The sequence below is a fragment of the Haliotis asinina genome, chromosome 3 (genome assembly GCF_037392515.1).
Source record: "Haliotis asinina isolate JCU_RB_2024 chromosome 3, JCU_Hal_asi_v2, whole genome shotgun sequence".
Lineage (NCBI taxonomy): Eukaryota > Metazoa > Mollusca > Gastropoda > Lepetellida > Haliotidae > Haliotis > Haliotis asinina.
This window is the reverse complement of record NC_090282.1, coordinates 83,903,000-83,926,029: the sequence shown is the minus strand read 5'-3', so window position 1 is coordinate 83,926,029 and position 23,030 is coordinate 83,903,000. Positions and strand designations below refer to the sequence as shown.

Below are 23,030 nucleotides of genomic sequence, written 5' to 3'. Positions count from 1 at the left end.
GCGTCCTCGTTTGTTTCAAGTAGAGGGCCATTAGACCCATTTCTTGGTTTCTGTAACGTGGAGTTGCTGATGAAAAGTGCCTGTTACCGAGTTGTGTTTCAAAACAACGTTTAACAGAGAACATACACTTCTCGGGCTGCAGGAGCAGTTGGCAAGCTGACGATCTTCAGGAGATGCAGTTTGTTTCAACTTCCGCCCACGAGCTCTTGTGCGTCTCTTCAAACAGTTGATTCACGTTTACGATCCTCTTGTTATAGACAACACACCACTTCAATAGCACGGTTATGGCTATATTCATGTTTGATATTTCTTCAGAAAATATCAAACACGTATTGTTTCATAATCGATAAATATGAGTCGAAGCGCTCGAAGTACCATGTTTTGGGTGCAGGTACGCGTCAACATGACTCCCCGAGTACCCGTTACCGGGTCCCCATGAACGTAAACACGGTGTCTGACATTCACGCAGTGGTATCCAAACAGGTACTGTACATATTTTTAACACTAAACAAGTAATGCGCGTTTCCTCGCGCTGTTGCCGCCACCAGTTACGACATGCGCAGTGACCACTGGCTCTCACTTACGTGGGTCGGTGAGGCAGTTTAGTGGGTACGGCTTTGGTTCGTGGCGCCGATGAATGCGGTTCGATTCCCCACACGTGCACAATGTGTGAAGCCCATTTCTGGTTCCCCAGTCGTGATATTGCTGGAATATTGCTAAAAGCAGCGTAAAACTAAACTCACTCACCAACAGACATTTGTAGTGACCATTGTCACGCGCAGCCACCATCGCCATTTAGTGAATGAATTGCTCATTGGTGGCCATAAGGTTTTCCTCCGTTTCTGTGGAACTCGCTATAGCGTTTACATTTACTGACGTTTACATTTACTGACGTAATGGAAGCCAGGTGGCATTGTGAACGCTGTCAGTGTCCGCATGCATCGCCATGGAACGGACTTTAAAGAAATGCGTAGACAGTAACATCACAAGCTGAAGATGCTTTTTTTGTCCTTCCAATGTGACCAAGCATACACGTTTCATTGTTGAAGGCTATCGACCTTGACGGGTAATTGTGGTGACACGCTCATTTATTTTCATTTATATCATTTTTCATTACAACATTACCAATTTGTCAACGTATAAGTACTTGTACACACTAGGGAACCTCTTATATGACAATTTAATACCTGTCGTAATTGCCAATGTAGCAGCCAGGGACGTCACAGAAAACACGTGACCGGACGCCCTTAAGTGGGATGACATACGCCAGGAGACGTGACATTACCACGTAACTAAACCCCCACCTGAGAAAATACGCGAAACGACGAGAAACCAAACCGAGGCTGGTGCGCGAATAACGTTTATTTGTAGGTTTATGGCACAACGTTTATCTGTTATCTGAGCATATGTATGCGCGCGCGCGTGTATGTAGGTGTAGGTGCGTGCGTGCGTGAGTTCATTTCTCTGTGCAATATAGGTTGTCGTGTCACCAAAAGTCGCGTTTGCATCGTTTATATCAACGACCAGACAACGGAGCATAGGGTATTATATACTACTCACAAAAGAAACGCATAGCTGAAAATTGTTATCAATCTATACACTTAAGGTTCAGTAATACAGGGCAGCCATGAAGAAAACCTGAATGAACATTAACGGTCCAATGCTGCAAGAAACTGCACGTCACAAATGACAAGTGGTCCAAGGTCAAGGTCGCAGAGCAGTCAGTATCTCGCGTGGCCAGCATTAGCATTAATGGTTGTTTGGCATCAGCGCCCATAGACTGGACCAGATTCCGGATGATGTGCCTGGGAATGAGTTGGTTCTCTACCCTCAAGGCCACAAACAGAGCAGGTAACTTCTGTGGCTGAGGGTCATGCTGTAGCACACGACGATCCAATTCGTCCCACAAATGTTCAATAGGGTTAAGATCCGGTGATTGTGAGGACCAATCAAGAACCTGAACGTTGTTCTGGGGAAGGAAATCCCTAGTCACTCTTTCTGTATGCGACCGAGCGTTATCATGCTGAAAGATGAAGTTTTGACTGTTCATGAAAGGAAGGACATGAAGCCTAATGATTTCATCACGGCAACGTCGAGCTGTCAAATTGCCCTGGACCTGAATGAGATCTGTCCTGCCACTGTATGAGACGCCAGCCCAAACCATGACACTTCCATCACAAAAACTGTCCACTTCCTATACACATTTTGCAGCGTAGCGTTCGTTACGACGTCGATATACACGTGCTCTTCCGGCGTGTAACGTGACTCATCACAGAAGATAACAGTTCTCCACCCTGCAATGGTCATGGGAGATGTCACCACTGTCTGCGATGTTGACGTGTAAGGATAGGTCCTCGCAAAGGTCTTCTGGAGCGAATACCAGCCTCGCGTAAGCGGCTCCTCACAGTCTGATCAGAAATTGTTCTGAGTCCTGGCACTACCGATGTTGTGGAGGATGCTGTGGTGAACCTGTTCCGCAAATGTCGAAGCCGAATAGACCTGTCCTGAGCGGGCGTGGTCACACGGGGTCGACCTGACCTGTGGCGATCGCGTGTTGACCGTTGCTGCTGATACCCTGTGACACATTCAGTTGCCTTGCAATCGCAGACTGAGACTCCCCAGCCTCCAAATGACCAGTCGCACTGTTGCGCCGAGCCTCAGTAAGTCTAGGCATGACTTTAATACCAAATTTATGCTTGATTGCCAATTGTCGTAAGAGCATTGAAACCCCCTCGACGTTTATTGGAAATGATGCATGGAATGTGCGAGAAAAAGGAAACGCATGAATTTATTGCATTTATTCAGGAAATCAGATTTTGGTGCGTTGTGGCGAGTTGTCCTCAATGACAATTGATTAGAACTCGGAAATGTTTGCACACATAGATATACTGATTACATAGACACCTATGCGTTTATCTTTTTCTGACAGCAACTACTGATGATGATACACGTGATGATTACATGCGCCGTACATAATATGGGAGACAAGTGAGATATGGGCACAAAGCCGTTATATATATATATATATATATATATTTTAAAAAATCAATGCATATGAAAGCATCATGTACGTAGTAGGGGTAGTAATTGAGTATTCGTCAAGTGTAACATTGGGACTCGACTTGGACGCTCTGTCCCCACTTCTACAATAGAATTCCAGCTGCCCTGTCGCTGCTGTCTTGCTGTGAGAGCAGATATGTCACTGGGGTTCTGTAGTAAAGGTCAGCTTGTAAAACTTGTTTTGTTTTGCTTTTGCTTTTGTTTGTTTGTTTGTTGGGTTGTTTTAAATATTGTTTTAATCTTAGAACATCTGCAAATAATATCCACTGTATAAGTCGCTCCGTTACAATTCTCCAAACAGGAACTGTTTAGGAAGGTAAGCTACAGTGCTTAGCCACTAGGTGCAGCCTAACCAACCTGTGTACGGGTAGCCAGACTATATACTCAGGGGATCATAGCTAGTGCAACCTACTGCAACCTTGGCCGGAACTGACGTCACAACTGCACGCCTCGTCAAGAGGTTGGAATAGACCGTAGATGTGTAAACAGTTAAACACGCATTTCAAAACGTTTGGTGTTTCTAACATCCACAAAGCATAACAACGTCCCGTCTTAAAAGTAGCAACGCGATACCTCTAATAGGCCATGAGCCTGGAGTTAAAGATTCACATATAATGGCACCAGTCAGAGGGACCAGAAGTTTGGGAGTTTTTTTCACATTCCTTTATTTCTACGTATAAAATGCATGCTGGCCATATTGGTTTGGTAGTTCGAGGCTAAATCCAAAATGTTCGCAGAAAAGAAACAATATTCTTCTAGCTGTTCGAGGCGTAAATTGGGTAAATTACTCGGATGACTATAATATCTACTCAGATTAACACTCAGGCCTATTGCTCCTATTCTATGCAATCACTCACTCACTCACTCACTCAATCAATCACTCTCTCACTTGGAATCAGAAACATGTTTCACGCGATATGGAATTCAGATTACATTGCGTGTTAATTCCACAATAAACAACCCATCACACTCTCGGATATCGTCGAGGTGATGTGAGTTACATACCCGTCTAGACGCTTGTCACATATCTAAGTGCTTCTACCCGTTACATCAGGAAACAGATAACCTTGACAATATCAACACTGAGAAGAGTATTTATTTACTACTCCAAGTGCTGTCAAGTAGCCCGACACACGCGAATACATGCACTGTTTACATACCACGAGTGTAGGCGCTGATAAGTGGGGAATCTGCTGGCTAGACTTGGACAGACTCTTACAGAACATATCCTGCAGCTATACTCATGTACTGCTCATCTCGAGTCTGTATCACTAGCCGATATAAACGTCCTGAGTCTATATTATTAAATGATGGGAACACGCCGAGTCCGGATCATCGATGAAGTGATATGAACAGCCCTAGTCTATATCATCAGATGATGTGAATACCCCTAGTCTGTATCATCAGATGATGTGAACAGCCCTAGTCTGTATCATCAGATGATGTGAACAGCGCTACTCTGTATCATCAGATGATGTGAATAGCCCTAGTCTGTATCATCAGATGATGTGAACAGCCCTAGTCTGTATCATCAGATGATGAGAACAGCCCTAGTCTGTATCATCAGATGGTATGAACAGCCCTAGTCTGTATCATCAGATGATATGAATACCCCTAGTCTGTAACATAAGATATGAACAGCCCTAGTCTGTATCATTAGATGGTGTGAACAGCCCTAGTCTGTATCATCAGATGATATGAATACCCCTAGTCTGTAACATAAGATATGAACAGCCCTAATCTGTATCATTAGAAGATAGGAACAGTCCTAGTCTGTAACATCAGATGATGTGAACAGCCCTAATCTGTATCATCAGATGATTTGAACGGTATCACAGTTATATAAATGGGGCCTGTGTTCTAGGGTCAGTAAGGATCCTCAACAAAGAGTCGAACCGCAAGGATATCACCTAGTGAAACGATCCTGTCTTCTTTTCACAAAGATATAAATACAAAAGTATTGTTTTACAATTTTAATTCGACACACATGTTTTGCATTTTTAATAATCCAAAAACCATGTCCAGTAACCTGTGTAATCGGAGTACCTGCCTTCTTTTGCGTCAGGTGAAGTTTCCATACACCTGATGAAGCAGTAGTTAAAGGTCACATGCAACCAAAAAATCAAACATAATTAAAACACAATTACCACATATTCATGACATATGATATACATTGTCGCTTGTAAAAGGACCAATAAACAAAATTATACGCGTACAATCGCGATGCAAAAGTGCAATATTTTGTACTTGGACTTACTTCCCTCGAAACGAAGCCCTCCGGAGACCGAACCCAGTCAAGTTTAACGACGGCTTCCGATTGGCTGGGTCATTTGCTGATACGTCGAGGGCTCATAGTGTGTTCAGAAAGATGATTTGTTTGATGCGTCGTTTCAGTATGGATTCATATACCGTTGTCAAACAAACTCATATACACTAGAAGAAGTTGTTATCCATAAAGAATGTATGTAGAGATGCTGGGTTTTGTAAATACATGTTCTCTGAATTTCCGTTCGATCCAATCAAAAATCATCTCAGCAGAGATGGTGAACTACTGGAAACTGTCATTCGTCAGTTTCTTTGCAGCCCACAGACATAAAAACATGTCCTGTACTAGTATCACGCCTGCCTAATTACATAATGTGGCAGAGACAGGACTCGGGTGCACGAATCATACATCAATTTATTTTGTTTATGACGTACAGCCTGATAGGTGTTAAGTTTAAATTGCATGTGGTCAATGATTGAAGCTGTGTATTGCACATTTTCTTTAGCAGACAGGCAGGCAGACATATGGGTGTCAAAAATCAGACATGGAGTTTTCTCTTTGACAGGGCTGCTTACCACAATCAACAAGTTTTTTTATGCAACGAGTAGATTATTTACTTATTTGTGCACGCAACCAAGATTACACTACTGCTCACGACCTCATACTCCGGGCATGCATATTATTTCAAGCTCCGCTGCGTTATGGGCGCAGCGCAGCACAGCTGTTGAAACCACTTTCCCCCAAAGCTGAGTGAAATTTAGTGAATCGTTTGAACTCCGATTTCGCGGGCTTTATTTTCATCGCGTTTTTTCAACTTTATAGCTTGAATTGACATTTTTGATGATTTGTTTCGGTAACTGCATACCAAAAGGTATCAGAATCTGCAAAGTTGTGTGTTACGTTGCATGTGACCTTTAAGCAGTAACTCCAAAACGGTGTGTTCCTCACACTGCTGAAGGTGACATCCATCGCCCCGGTGTGAATCATTAGAGACAGCCACAACATGGTGTCCACTGAGGGTTGTGTTTGTATCGATATGTTATGCAAACTTTTTTTTTAATATCGAGGGTGTAAACCTGTCAGATTAGACAGGGCCTGCTTCAATACAAACATGACATATCCTACATGCACCTCAAGCCACTAGATTCCCATTATCTGCGAACCTTCCCTTCCTAGCGGTAGATACCCCCTTCCCCTACAGACACACTCTCCGTTCCCAATCCCCGAAACTTCAGTCTGCCCTTCCTGTAAAACCTCGGTCAAGAGACGTCCAATATATCATGTTCTGAGTTAATTTTTGGGACAGGTTTTGTGGTTTGCCCCGCTGCGCGTGGCCCATAAACGACGTTGTGCCGTATGAGGGACCTGCTCAAGTCTAGGAGTAGGGGACGACGGGGAATACACACTTCCTCCACTTCACATCTCAACGTCCCGAATCATGATGCATTTTATCAGGTGATTAGCGATGAAACCGACGTTTGGCTCGCGGTCCCTGTCTGTCAGCCAGCGTCACTCATGTATATCTGATCTTCTCATTGGCTCGATGTTGGGAGGGTGGGCTAGCTTTATAAACCTCCCTCTAGGCGTATCTATGACATGGAAGTCTCCCTATTACAAAAATAGCCTATGGAAGAAGCCTGAGCGGGTCAACTCAGTGTGCCGATTGCATTGCAGACGGTTATTTGATTCGAAAGCTAGTAGAGTTAGCTTACTCGTTACTCGCGGGGCTCCTTTGTGCGAACACGGCGTACATATTTACAAGTATTCGCCGATGCCTTCGAGTAGGCCTGTGAGATGAGCGGCTGTGGAATGTGATATCAACTCGGATGATGATGAAGTTGGAGTTTAAAACCAACAAGCAAGGACTGGCCGGCTACTAGCGTATGTATGAACTGTCGTCTGCTTGTGCCTCATTTCTCTGTTTACCTTCTGGTCCGGCGTCCCTAGAAGCGGCGGCACCCAGAAGCTTCCCGTGGGGATGGGACTTGTGTCAGGAGGGGAAAGCGGCACTAGAAAAGCCACGGGGAGGAGTCGGCAACAACAACAACATCAACAACACGACCCCGTGCCCGAGTAGAACAGGCCATTGAGGAGGATGCGTGGTTGGGACTTGTGTCTGCTGGCTATGTGTATCCAGACGAGTCACTGTATTTTCTCCCCTGGGGTGCCAGAGTTCTGCGACCAGGCCAGGAATCACTGTTTCTCTCGAATAGGCTGTCAGATGGCACTGAACAACTTCATGATCGGATGCAGCGACGTCATCAAAGGGACAGCTGACACATGTACCACTGACTGTAAGCACGCACTCATCTCGCTCCTGTCCACCGAAGATCGGTCTGGAATCGCCTTCGTCAATTGTAACTGCAGTGACGACGAGTTTTGTGAGACTCAGAAGCGTCGAGTTGAGATCTGCGCTAAGGATGTGATGGAATTTATGAACAACATCAACGACAATGCTGTCGTGAGTTGCGGCCTAGCAATGTGGATCTGTGAGGCTGACACGTCGTGTTTGGCAGCGTTGCAGTATAACATCCGTCACTGTGCCAAGTTGGTCAATGGCGAGAGCTGCAGCGCCCGGTGTAACAACAGTTTGGACATTCTGTACCGCCAGACCAGCTCCAAGATGCTGCAGACCTGTGAATGTGATGGCACCGAGGACTACAACTGTCAGGCTCTGAAGGACAACACCGAGAGACTATGCTTCAACAAGCAGCCCAGAGTTGCTTACACGGTGTCAGGCAAGAGTGACGTAACTTCTTCAGGTAGTACCAAGTCCAACTCAGGTGTTTTATTCTTTGTTGTGAATACATCCTTGCTCTTATACCGGGACGTGTTTCTCTTATTACGGGACGCTTTTCATAATCCCCACCAATGATAACATCCACTTCCCAGCAGAGTAATAACGGCATCATATAAGTCGGTGCCTATCTTATCCAACAGAGATAGAAGAAGGTTATAGGAAAAGAAGGAACGAGACCCGGCTGTTGATTCGGGGCGGATGCCTTGACATGGAATGCGGAAACACCATGCAATACTACGTCCCGCGTTGCGGGCTCGCCGGCAGCGAGAGAGAAGTTGTATTACTGAATCTCCCACGGGAACTGGATGGAAGATATACGGAAGCGTCAGTGTGTTCTTCCATCTGGGTACCTGCGTCTGTGACAAGCAGGTGTTTCAGCTCTAATGGAGCAAGTGCGCAACTTTTTCTATCTGAATATGATTCTTGGGTTGCCGGCCATACCTCAATAGGACGATATACCATGTACGGTAGTTCCAATACATAATACAATGCATAACGTCAACATCAAAACGTGATCTCCTTTGAAAGTTTTGGTCCGTGAACGCAATGTGGATATGAGTGGTGTGTAGGACTGGGGACTGGGCCCAAACCTAATGCCACAGGTGTATTCCACATACAGTGTTTGTTTCCATGCTGAACGCGAGTGTGTGAATGTTGAAGAACATGTGCCTTGGAAACGTCATGTAGCCGTCGTCCATGTGACTGGGTTTCCTAAGTAATGTAATATTTCACAATTTCGTACTGTAAGTGGGAGACGATAGAGGAACAGGTGTTTCCAGGAACACTGCTGGACCAGTGGATGTGTCCTGTTTACCCGGTCGTTGTTCCCGTGTTCATAGAAACATGAAACCAGTTATCTGACTAGCATCTCTTGACCGTTATGTTCAGCAAACCGTGCTGCCTTTTGAAGAACTTCAAACGACTAAGAGGAAGAGTCCCTGTCTCTCCTAACACAGATCATTTCTTCACTGTAGGGAACCGCATCCCCCTGTCAAGTTCTGTGGCTGCCTATGTACGTCAGGGGACCGAGGACATATGAGGACATCTACATTCCATCTAGTACAGAATATACTCTCGTCCTCACTTGTCTTCTGTAGACGACGTCTTTGACAGCGTTTCCTACAATATCTACGACGGTATGCCTTCTGTAAACTTGCACATCGCCACTGTTTGGAACGTTCATATGCACACTGCAGTCTGTCCAAACATATCTCAGTGTTGATGATGCCTCTCATGCGGGACAGCCATGGGTTTGTATTTCATCTTTCGTTATCTGTGTCAGATTCCGTTTCTCTTGAGGAGATTGCTCTATTACTGTTTTGTCTATTACTATCTGAAGGGAATGGTGTTGAAACTGAATGTATAAACATCGGCAAGTGCTAATATCAGGATGTAGACTTCATATATTAAAGTTACATGTGTACCACGAATAGGAAATATTCAACTGGGTGTTTAATTCTGTCCATAACTCACAGCCACTTGTCTCAAGGGCAATCCTTGGAAAAGAAAAGGCGAATTGTGTGCTTTAACGTCCGGTAAAAAGAGAGTATATACTTAAAAATTACATTTGACTAAAAACCTACAAATGTTACGAAAACATCAGCATCCAGTAACCTTGTTTTGTTTGTTTCATCCTCAAATATGGCTGCTTTCGTTCCTCTGATCAACATGTTATTTTACAAGGGCAGTTTCTTTCAATGAATATGTTATTCAGCGCCATAGATAGGCTTTTGCGTATATTTACCACTAGTTAAATATAGTCATCACAATATTATTATGCCTACAAGCAACTGTTTTAGTAGTTTTGCTTGATATGGTGGAAACATGGCTCCATTTCCTAAATATGACTAAACTTAAACTATCCACACATCTACAACGCTGGGCTAAATGTTACTTTCTTCTCGTATTCTTTGTTATTTGACATGAGTTTAAACGTCGCAAATATCTTGCACGAAGCCCTAGGTAACCCATAAGGGATGACAACCAGTGTGTTGTGATGCTCACCTGAACCCTATATGATGTGATTGGTTATGAGTTTCTGCAGAACCTATGAAGAACCTCTGATAACTCTAACGTTTCTAGATGGGATAAACTTTCTTTTAGACCTATTTCACATTATTTAAGGCAATGTGATCTGAATTGAGACTCTCTTAAATGGTCACGGGCATATGACTTCGAACAAGTAGATGCGTTTTACCTATGCATACTTCTAGCAAATATATATATTTATATTCTTGCTAATCCCCTTGAAAGCATATAAGAGGAATTTCACTATCCGGGGACAGCACATCACTTAATTTTCAGGTCTTTTGTTGAAATGATATACTCGACAATAATCTGTTCATCAGCTTCTGAGAAGTGCACATTGTACACCGACTACAATGACTATCCAGCAAATAAAACCCAGATTTATTTTGATGTTTGACACCGTGGTCCCCCTCACAATCAACAATCAAATTTTTAGAAACGTTTACAGAAGATTGTAAGAAAAATGAAAGCACGATAAAGTTGTTTTTACAAGTTTTCCGAAGCTCTATAGTTTGTGGGAGAGGGGGCGGTGGGTTTTTTTCCAACGGTCCGCCACGGTTTAACTGATGGACGGTGTTCGGGTGTACAGGTATCGGGGCATGTCTGGGACGGGTGCGTAGCAATGACAGATGACACCTGTCTTGAATTTGAACTGTGTATGTTACGTTCCATTTAAAATTATGAGTGATGGGTCACACTTTGTTTCTTTATGTTAATACGTGTATGCAGTTCAGGTCTTGTACGACACAGAGATGTATGTCAAAGATATATGTGAAGTGTTACATCAAAATATACACTACCAGTTATTTTCAGAGTTTTAGAAAGTTGAGGGCACCAGAAATTGTAACCAGTATTTACTAGTCAAATGATGTGTTACGACATCCATGTATATAAGATGGCTATAAATTTCGTGCAAATTCAACGCACGAATTATAAGTCATTCTGTTAATATTGTGCTGAAAACCATTTCGATATTGATATTCAATGTGGTTAGAGTTCGCTTGTTGACCCAGATAAGATCAACAAAAACATGTCGAGATCAGTGAACAAGCTGCCTCGCCAGTATCGCTGTCTATTTAAACATTTAACACCTTTGAGCGTCGTGATTGAATCCTACCAGGGTTAATCCCGCGCTGATCATGTGCACAGACCGATCCCAGCTTGTAAAAAGAGTGTACGATATTGCCTAGCCTCCGCCGAGCCGCTCGACACCAAGGGACACACGTTTCGTGGACCGAGGGTCGCAAACATTTAACTTGTCTAAACGGTTTGACCAGGTTCAAAGACTATGTGAAGATTAGTGGTAACGCAAGCTGTACATGACTAATTGGACAGATATATGCGCGAACACGATCTCCTGTTTGACTAGACGCACACGCTTTGGATAAGAGACATGGAATTTTTCGTACATAAATTTCACCTTACATCGAGGACTGTGGACCTTCCTCTCCCAGTCAAGGAGTTCCGCCATCAACCGACTTAGTCCGGGTTATCACAAAATGGATATAGCGGAAAATAGGGACAATTTATGAGATGAAGAAATTTTATTTTTGATATATATGTCAGTAAGGGTGATCGACGATGTGGGGGCAGAGGAAGTGGCAGTGTTAGGTTACTGGTGGGTTTTTTGCCAATTAGGATATTTGTATCAACATAAACCCACGTAATGTCTCTTGGGTTATCGCTGTGTTCATCGGCTGGTTAATTATCTGACTTTCTCATTTTATTCCTACGATGAAGGCTTATAGTTTCCCGCACTTAGATACTAAGTCTCCTTTGAGCACGTCGGCTTTTAATTTCACATAGGAAGTCCTTCGTACATGCGTCCCTGGCATAAGGAAAGTTACTGCAAGATATATACATGTCGAGATTCTCTAACATATGACTACATATCGACAATTCAACAAATCTTATAGATTATTATATATTGGCGTGTTAAGAGTAAAATATATGTCGAACGTCAAATTTAAGACATATTCTAAAATGATAAAAAGGCTATCAAACTGTACGTAATATCGCTTAGAAAGGAGAACGTTTCACGTGCCTGAAAACACAAATATCAGTTTAAACGCTGTCATAAGCAAATGAAATATCAAGATATAAAATACGAAAAACGAAAAACACCATCTTTCCAAAAGCTGAAGGATCTTAGCATAATAAAGAAGTCTTTACTAGAAATTATCGCAAGAATCGAATACATATCTACTGAATACATGGAGAACTGAATTGCTGTACTATAGTAACGCTGTACACAACTTTGTGTATGGCTGTACTACTGTACTATGGTAACACTGTACACAACCTTGTGTATAGGGAACTGTACTGCTGTACTATGGTAACACTGCACACAACTTTGTGTATGGCTGTACTACTGTACTGTGTTAACACTGTACACAACTTTGTGTATGGCTGTACTACTGTACTGTGTTAACACTGTACACGACCTTGTGTATGGCTGTACTGCTGTACTATGGTAACACTGTACACAACCTTGTGTATAGGGAACTGTACTGCTGTACTATGGTAACACTGTACACAACCTTGTGTATGACTGTACTACTGTACTGTGTTAACACTGAACACACCTTGTGTATGACTGTACTACTGTACTGTGTTAACACTGTACACAACCTTGTGTATAGGGAACTGTACTGCTGTACTATGGTAACACTGTACACAACCTTGTGTATGACTGTACTACTGTACTGTGTTAACATTGTACACAACCTTGTGTATAGGGAACTGTACTGCTGTACTATGGTAACACTGTACACAACCTTGTGTATGACTGTACTACTGTACTGTGTTAACACTGTACACAACCTTGTTTATGACTGTACTACTGTACTGTGTTAACACTGTACACAACCTTGTGTATGACTGTACTGCTGTACTATGTTAACACTGTACACAACTTTGTGTATGGCTGTACTATGTTAACACTGTACACAACTTTGCGTATGGCTGTACTGTGTTAACACTGTACACAACCTTGTTTATGACTGTACTACTGTACTGTGTTAACACTGTACACAACCTTGTGTGATATAATAGTGCAATCGGTCTACCAGGTGTTTCAAAGCTAACGGATTCATACCGCGTCATAACAGGTGTCACATTAGGTTACCGAAATGTCGCTCACATCAAGAGTGGGAGGGGTCAGATATAAACAGGCGTCCATTAGGTGGGACTGGGCCAGTTATGAACGGGTGGGCATTAGGCGGGGAGGGGCCAGTTTTGAACGGGTGTGCAGTAGGCGAGTTGGGGATTCGAAAGGGTGTTATGTGTAGTTTTTTTTTAAATTTTTTCGCTTGATTGATAAACGCATGTGTTTAGATCAGTTTCTTGTGTTTCTATATGCCTGGTCGTATTCATGGATAGATGAAGCTACACAGTTGTGATGTACCTCTCAGAAAGTTCTTGTGTTTCATTATCAAGCCTCTGAATACCCCAGAATAAGCCAACCTTTACATATACGTGTATCTGCTGGCATTACCCCCAGGAGGGGTGTAAGCAGTTTCCTAGTGCCAACATTGCGTTTTGTAATTTTAAGACAATCATTCGTTCTTTAAATATTTCATCAACGTAAGTGCTTTTTCGTGTAGCGGTGTTGAGAATGGACGTTTTTGTCTGATTGGAGTTCCAGGTTTGCAGTTGCAATGGTAGACGTTTAAGCTACATTAGATTGTTACAGCTCCACATACTCCACCAGCCGTAAGCCGGTGATTGCACACCTGGGGAGACTTAACGCCGATAACTCTCAGCAAGGGCCGAGGTTACTCCGGGGCGCTCTGAGCTTTCCTCTTGTTGTAATGACTTGAAACAGTGTGTATCTCTCATGCGGAGGTCGACACAACACGCCCGTATCAAAAGCGTAGTGACAGAACTGGTGATTCGGGATACAGTGGCGAAGAAGTGGAGGGTGTTGGAGTAAACTCGACTCCTATCTCACACCTTCATCAGACTGACGCTATAGAAAGGACATAGCAGTTGATTATCATGAGACCTCGTGGTCGTAGACATGGGATGAGGAACATGAGCGGCCCTTGTGGGACGACCGTCTTATGTTGATAATAAATACGTATTTCGATACTGTCGACTTTGCGATCTCGTCTTATCGCTTGTAATGCTTAGAAGTTGTGATCGCATCGGCGTCGTCGACGGCCTTCTGACAGCATCTGCCGCTAATGGCGTATTTTTCTACTGAGTAACCCCTCACCGAAACCTGGAGTGAGAGGGGTGTATACTGTTACCCGCTGTTTATCGTGTCTACTTCTGTTTACGTCATGTGTATAGGGGGCATGGGATGAAGGGGTTTGTTTCATAATCGGTCGGCTATTGACTGCTGTACCCGCACACTCAAAGGTACTTACAGAATCCTGTTCCACCCCGTCGTGTGTACTACTATACCGCTGTTTCTTCTCCAGGTCAGGCCCCGTCTTGCCCAGCCTATACCCGTCTTTGTTCCTAACCCCATCCTGCCTCCTACCTCAGGCTGACGGGACGCATTCTGCTGAGCACGAGCTCTCCTTGTCCCAACCATCAATTTCACTTTTACGTGTATCCTATTCCGCCCTCATTTAGAAAAAAAACAGCGTGTCGATATCTGAGAAATCATCACCATCATTGGCACACGCCATTGACTGTCCAGTAAACTCTACCTGGAAGTCACGTAGGTGCATGTGGATATAGCACATGTTATATCATGGCCTCGCGTCATTATGTACAGTCCAAATTTCTGTTACTCTTCTTCTGCACTTTTATTCGGCCTTCCATTTATATTCCCGTAATACATTGTACTCTGTTCCTAGTTTGATTGGCTTTTTTCGGGTGTTTTTTTTTGTAACACCACAACATTTTTCAAGATTTCTATTTTTTGTTTACCCACATTTCTTAATAAGTGTACGTACTTCCCAGTCGTCGAAATACCTTAGTTGTACGGGAGTCACTAAATATAACAAATAATAACTATGTACGGTCCTCCTTGTGTTATATTCGCACTGTAATGATAACGCCATGTATAACCCTTGTAATGCCAGTTTATTTCAGAGCAAACGTTTCAGTTCCATGAGTATAGTCCTGTTTCAATCAAACCAAACATTATTTGAACTGTGTGTTGTGCTGAAGTTGTATGCTACGGAGTAAACGTGAATTGTTTGCTGGGGCACGTGGCTCTCGTGCTGCATATCGAGTGGGGAACGTTAATCTCTATAAGCTGTCAATACAAAAAAAACTCAAATATTTGATATTCTGATAAGCACATTATTGTATGTCAAGTACCGTTGGAAATTATTGGCGGAATTTGTACATACTGCGCATGCCTGCACTCTGCGAAATGATGCGCAAAAGATGACACCTATTTGTTTAACATTGAAGTTTACGGGTCTTTGAATGGCATTTAGAAGCGAGACACATAAAGACACGAGTTTTTATGGATGAAGAGTCGGGACGTTTCGAAGTATGTTCTTACTTCTTCATCATTCATCATTCACCTGATGAAGAAGCTCGTTGTACTCCATTGTTTCATTCACCTGATGAAGAAGCTCGTTGTACTCCATTGTTTCATTCACCTGATGAAGACGTTCGTTGTACTCCATTGTTTCATTCACCTGATGAAGAAGCCCGTTGTACTCCATTGTTTCATTCACCTGATGAAGAAGCCCGTTGTACTCCATTGTTTCATTCACCTGATGAAGAAGTAAGAACGCACTTTGAACCGTCGTGACTCTTCACAATAAAGAAGCTGTCATCCATAAAAAACTCGTGTCTTTATTTAAATTTACGCTTTTAATTTTATTGAAATAACTGCTTAGTACATGGATGAATGTATGAGTGCACGTGCACGACGTGGCAGAATGTACATAACTGCAAATGGTTAATCAGAACATACGTTACAGTGCGCTAACAAATACATGTTACCTTGCTGTAGGTTGTACCTTTCACTGTACGTACACTCAGTTATATGCCTACTAACATATTTAGAGAGCTTTGGAAATAACACTGTATATTGATGTTGAGAAATAACCAGTAGCTTATGCCCGGGGGCCAAGGGAGGTAATAAAGCAGGATTAACAGTAAGTTTATGACGCCAAACCTTCCTCGGGTCAGCTACTATCAGCTATCTGCCCCAAGGGTTCGTCTTGATGTCTGCATTAGTACTTGCCGATTGTTTACATACATTACATTATGGAAGTATAAATTTGAATTTGATAGATGAAGTGGTTATTTTGTAATTAAACGTATGTGAAAGATGTACAATACATGTTCCAGTTATGTCAAGAGAAAGAATTTGAAATTGATTTATTTCAGTTCGAAACGAATGATATTGTCAGGAATACAAATGCCTAATATTATTTTCTTTAACCATAATAAATAAATCACTTGGTTTTCCGTCGACATGAGAAGAATATTTGAACATTCCGTATCAACAGTCGGAATATTTCGGTTGATTCCGTCATATTGAACTTTTCGAAAGTGTGTTCCGAGTGCTGCACGCACTGAACGTCTCATGCCTCCTGTCATTCAGAATTCCGCAATTCCTTGAATAAACACCATGAATTAACATCATGCTGCGCGCACAATGGTGATTAAAGGTTTATATGTGCATACAATTTACAACACATGAATAAACCCGCATAGGAAAAAATGTTTTTTGTTTTGTTCGCGATATGTTGGAGATAGAGATCTCTGTAGAGATCTACTCTGAGTGTTTATCAAGGAATTACACGAAAATTGAAATCCATGAGATATGCTGTTCTATTATGAATATCTCCACATTGTATTAGTTTATTTATTTGATTAAAGGCAATCAGTTTTGTATGCTAGCCATGTACCTTTCATCCACGGTGTACCTGGTCATCATTGTAGTGCATATGCGCAGTTCATCACGTGACAGCAAAGTATACTAGAATTTGATTAAAGAAATCTGTCCATACAAAATAATGAAATTCAAAATGGATCTTGTCTGTATAGTTTGAAAAGTTATTTGAACATGAATTATGGCTGTTTTTAATTTTTTGTCGATTTAATTTTGTAAAAAACTTAGATTTGTGATGGAAGCATTTCCTGGCAGAAATGAACAGAAACTGGGCATGTATATATAATATATATAACCATTTTTAGCTTCATTAATTTTATTGTTTATTTGTTTATGTGATTGTTTCCTTGTTACTATATGAGATATTGTATGAGTGGTCATGAAATGCACTCTGTATGCTGCATATTGCATTTTTCTGTGATATACGAGTGTTGACGGGGACAGGCAGGGGTGTACATTTCACACCAGAGGAGGCAAAACATCTCTGCACCTTATGATATATCAGACACACACCAGCGTGCGGTGTTAACTACTCAGGTCAAATGGTCGTGCACATAAAACGAAATGATGGCAACAATGTAAAATACATGATCAAAAATTTTCCGTTATAGTGTATAATATATAGGTTTTCACTTATTCTCCCGACGAATTTCATTATTTCCTTTTTAAGAACAAACAAAGTGACACCAGAGATTTTGATCTAAAATAAATGCAATTATGTACTGGCACCTGAGTGGGACCGATATGTCCCTTACAGACAGCAGGGGACGCAACTCCATGTATGTATTGTTTTGTCACCATGAGTATGCTGTTGTTTTGATAGTTCTAATGTGACGCACCTTGTCTGTCTGTCTGAACTTACGTATGGACACTCGACATGAGGACGACATTTTCCAGTCTTATACACGCCTGAAAGGATCCCAACTCGTTGTCTTACACTGCTTATATGTGTGTGATCATAACTGAGGCATACAATGCTGATATCAAAACGAGAATTTTACTTTTCTTTGATGTTATTAAATGATTGTTGTATTGATTGTGTCTTTGTATGAAAGGTCACGTGGTTCTATTTACATGTCATTGATGGTTAAGAAAGGTCACTTGACTATATAATGTATCATCTATTTAATGTTACATTTGTACTTTGTGCCTGGAGTACGTAAAAGGTTATTGTATGGCAAACAGATTAACAAAATATTGCAAATTAATTGTTTAATCTACTGGAGTGCATAGAATTCTATCTGAGAACCCACTTTATGCAAACAACACTTGTCCTGATTCACGAGGTTCTGTTGTACAGCCTGGTTGTTTTGTAGCAGTTTGACAGCAGGCTGTGTTTAACAGTGTATGCTGTTGTAACAGACCTTGTGTCATCAGGGAGGGTTCATTGTTTGTTAAATGCCTCCAGTACAGGAGTACTGTACGTTTTTGACCGTGATTGTAATCAGGGGTGCGACTGAAACCACATCTGCCATCCATCTACAGTCGTTACATGGTCCTAATGGCTGGCTGAAATAAATGAATATACACGATACACGAGAGTTATGTAAACGGGTTGCACCCTTACACTGCACAGCCACATGCGTACGACAAGCAAGTGTGATTATTGCCAGTGCGGATTCAGAGGCGGGTTAAGGTGGGACGACTTGAGTCAGCTGGGAGTTCAACTCCACCCACACATCACTCACTCAAATCTGTGTACCACATGGGTAAACTTGTGAAGTGTACAGGGTCGCATTTGAGGTATTGAATGTACATATTGGAATGAAATATAATTTATTTTTGGCAACTATATGAATAATTTGGCACATGAAATAATGTATTTGTTGAAACAAGAAGTATATGGCTGTGCTGATTTGTTCAGTGTTGTTGGTTGTAAATATCGCAGCCGTTTCTTGTAGCACGCGCCGTGAATAAACATGTGAACACTCCCAGTGTAGTTTTGTCTGCCTTAAGTGTTTTTATTAATGTTATTGTAAGCAAATCTATAATTCATATATTTATATTATGAGTCTATGTGTGTATTAACATGCACCATGCATCCCATAACGACACTTATTCTCACACCCGTGCATATGTTGACATATAGTTGAGTAAGAATATGGAAAGATACAATGCTGTAATGTACTCGTAATTGCATTTCATGTCTACCCCTCACTGATGTGTAAGTCCAGTGTCAGGTAGCCAAGTTATGTAAACGCCCACGCATCTGAATAGGGTTCGAATCCCTTCAGATTCTGACAGGAGCTATTCATACATTGCTTTCGTTAACTATTACACATACTAGCATACGGGCAAAGTCAGGGATTTGAACGCTACTGCGGTCCAAGCCAATTCGATGGGTTAGCCCAGTTGTTATGTAAGTTGGTCACGGCAAAGGACCAGGTTCGATACCGCACATGGGTACAATATAGCGCATTTTGGTGCACCCCGATATGATAGGACCATGTCGTAAAAACATACTTACTCACTATGGTTATTTCTTTTTTAGCTGTATATTAACTCTACCCTTTCCAAGTCACACCAAAGAAGTATACCCTGTACAAATAAGGGAGGTGTAAGCAAGTCAGCTTTACGCTCGACCTGATATTATATAGTTCCGTGTTACGACATGAGACGGCCTCTTGTTTCAGAGCCTCGTCCGCCATGTTACTACCATGTTTCCCCGTGTTTCCTAACGTCTTCATAAACGTAACATTTGGCTCAATTCCCCAACACACACAAAAAAAATCAGTTTTAATAATATTGTCCACATAGAACTGCATGCACCGCTGAGGGGAATGTTGGGTTTGTTTATTAGAAAAACATGAATAAAAGAAAGCAAGTATTCCAAGATATATCGCAACGGTTAAGTTGACGTTCAAATTGGCGTCAGTACATGAAAGTTGTTTAATTTGTTTCTGGATTTTGACAAGTTTTATTATATTTTGCACTTCTGCTTTTAAGCCGTGCATCGTAATAAAAAAAGCGGCTAGTGATCCGGCCTCTCGCTGAAACATGCCAGTAAATCAGCAACCTCTCCCGACCGTGGGTAATAGGGGAAGTTGCCATAAAGCAGGGATCTTTACTGCCGAGGTGACGGGTCTGTAAATCGTTTGGGTAAAACATAGCCCTGACTGAATCTCAAACGGTTTAACTACACATTTTAAGAAGAGTATATGCCTGATATTTTGGTACAACCTCTAAGCCAGATATTCTGAGCATGAGGTTGATGGAATCACTGGAACAGTTTGGATGTGAGTGAGTGAGTGAAGTAGACTTCCACATCGCCAACATCTACTGGACACGTATAACACGTGGTTTATCAAAGGACGTTGTTGACGCATGCAAATGACGGCGGCTAGTGAGTGTTGTTTTTGTCGATTGAAATTTCAGTAAATCTGCAGCTGACGACCAACAGAGGGCCGACCAATCTGCATGGCGTGATCATATACCTGATACAGAAGATTAGAGTTGCATGTGAATATCCTGCACTTGCCAAGATAGATTTCAACTGTACATAGGACAAGGTAGGAATTTGTCTGCAGTCGGGCCAGTCTTATCCTACTTATCTTTAGGAATGAGTATATGAAAGGATGTCCACTCAGATCTTTTAGAAATGCTGCATGTACAGTATGCATATAGAATGAATTTTTACTATTCACAGTTTGTGAAAAAGGGTCATTTCGTACACATGTATATATACTCTTTAAAAAAAGTAGGGGAACTTCATTTTTATATTTACGATTAAAATATTTAGTAGATGTATCGGAGTCAGTCAATGTTCACATGAGAACATTGCATGTTTTGAGTGTGAATCGCCATTTGCACTTCCTCACAAACATACTTATTTGGAAAGTAGTCGATTTTGAAAGATGATTGGTGTATGGCATGTAATTTGCATGTGCACGTTTTTAATTTTAACACAAACGACTAGAAACAAACACTAACAAATATGTGATGCAGGATGAGTGTCAAAATTAATGTTCCAAGTGATTTCTCGACCTTCTTGAAAACCGTTGAAATCAAGAATGGGACCCCATGCACGTGTATGGGGCTACTGCGTTGTGCACGTGCATATCATTCGTCGTGTTTAGGGGTGATAATAGATGGAATTGGTGGTGCGTTCATAAGATGTCTGTATTTGAAACGTGTGTTAACGTTTACACTTCCTACCCAAATGTTTCAGAGAGTATACATATCTGAAGGATGGGTTCAAAATGAATGTCGTCTCGAACACAGTCTGACCGTGATGATCATCAGTCTCAACAGGAAGCATCGAGGGACTTATTCCGAGCTGCTCTATACATCATTCCGACTGACCCTGCGGGGGCGTTAGTTCACATTTATAACAGCCGTCTTTATTTTGATATATTCGTTTTTCAAACCCGACGTATTATATTCGTTTTTCAAACCCGACGTATCATTGGTATGATCTGAGGACATACATCATTCCATTCATATAAAGATTTCACAATGTTCCTTTATACACCGAGATAATGCAGCAGTTTTATCACTGCACTTTGACAGTGGGAAGCCAGTGCTATATGTTCCGTCTTCGTACCAGTAAATTACGCGGCCGTGAAAACAGCATAAGTGCCACATGATGTATTTTATTAAACAATTAAATAAAAATCATTGTTATACAAGTGCATGACAGAGATTAAACATGTTTGTGTCAGCACATATCACTTCTCTATGTTGCCGTACATTTCTCGGGCACTCGAGTTTCGTGTACGGGTCACTGGCGCTCACTAATCATCGCGCGATCAACTCGAGATGTCAACGATGATCGGGGTAGGAAGCACGGTGGCAATTGTAACCGGAATGCCATCATGGCCGCAGGGTACATCCCTGCCCCGATTTTACCCTGGGAATTAACTCCTGTCATTTTTTCCACCGGTCGCTCTCCTACAAATCCCGCTCCTACTTACGCGTTCTGCATCAGTGGTCCAAGATTTTGAAAAGTTTCTACTTAAAGACTTCTTGTGAAAGGCCTTAGTGATGTCTTTCTCAGTAAATGGCTTCCGTCCCATAGTCCCCAGTAAATGTGCTCTTAAATACCTCCATCAAAGCAGTCGAGTATGAAAGGATTTGCTGAACACAAAAAACAGTCAGCCTTGCTTACAAACAAGCTCATTAAGGTAAATTAAAAAGGTAAGACTACTTTATTACGGAATAAGAGCGGTGTATGCGTTAAAGATAGGGACTCTATTGAAAGGATATACGACGGATTCCAAATGGTTGGAGAGCGCCGTGAAATACGTTCCGTGACAATACGACATGAGATGATAGGCCTCACCACCAGTTACTTGTATATAAACACCACCTAACATAGATACGGTTGAGGTTAAAGGGGTAACCATTAACCCTGTCGTACAGAACGTACAGAATAAGTTAATATCACCTTGATGTATCAAGTCATCTACAATAACTTATTCATTCTGATCTCCGACTATGGCACAAACTGCCAACGTTTTTAAACCTGTCAAAACTGAAATCTGTGTCGACTCTGAAATTGGTGGTATTGAATTAGCAATGATACCGATCTCAGTTTTTACCTAAATTTGGTTAAATAGGCCTTGTGCATGTGTAGTTCCCCGAGGCACCCTTGAGTCTGAAACTGTATATCGGGAAACCCCGCCAACGCAAACTTCGGTACGGAGTATAGGGACTAAGGAATTCCGGGTTTCCTTGGAGTAACAGCTGTTGTAGATACGAAAGGATTTCAGTAAGACGAGGTTCCTACTTTCGAGGTCTTCCTGTAGTAGTTACGTCAGTGTACAACCCTTGTCAATACAGGGGTCGTCACAATGCCCTTCGCCAGACAATCACAGGGAAACTTAAATTGTTTGATTCCAGTGCAATATATAGCACTACGTCCATTGGAATGGCAAAATGTTGTGTCGAAAAAAATTATTGTTCTCGTTTATTTAATGTAACTTTGAATTATCTAAAGCAGGTACAAGTACATCCAGCACACAAACGTACCGTGTACACCTCAACACAAAGCTATCGTGTACACCACAACACAAACGTACAGTGTACACCTCAACACAAAGCTATCGTGTACACCTCAA

The 23,030-nt window shown here is 41.9% G+C and overlaps 1 protein-coding gene across 1 annotated transcript; it reads left to right on the top strand.

Moving 5' to 3' along the window:
• Positions 1–6,994: 6,994 nt before the first annotated feature.
• Positions 6,995–18,902, top strand: LOC137278621 (growth arrest-specific protein 1-like). The gene is made up of 2 exons (XM_067811096.1): positions 6,995–8,088; positions 9,101–18,902. Exons 1-2 carry the CDS (start codon positions 7,422–7,424, stop codon positions 9,163–9,165), a joined length of 732 nt encoding a protein of 243 aa, XP_067667197.1. The 5' UTR covers positions 6,995–7,421; the 3' UTR covers positions 9,166–18,902.
• The last annotated feature ends 4,128 nt before the right edge of the window (positions 18,903–23,030 follow it).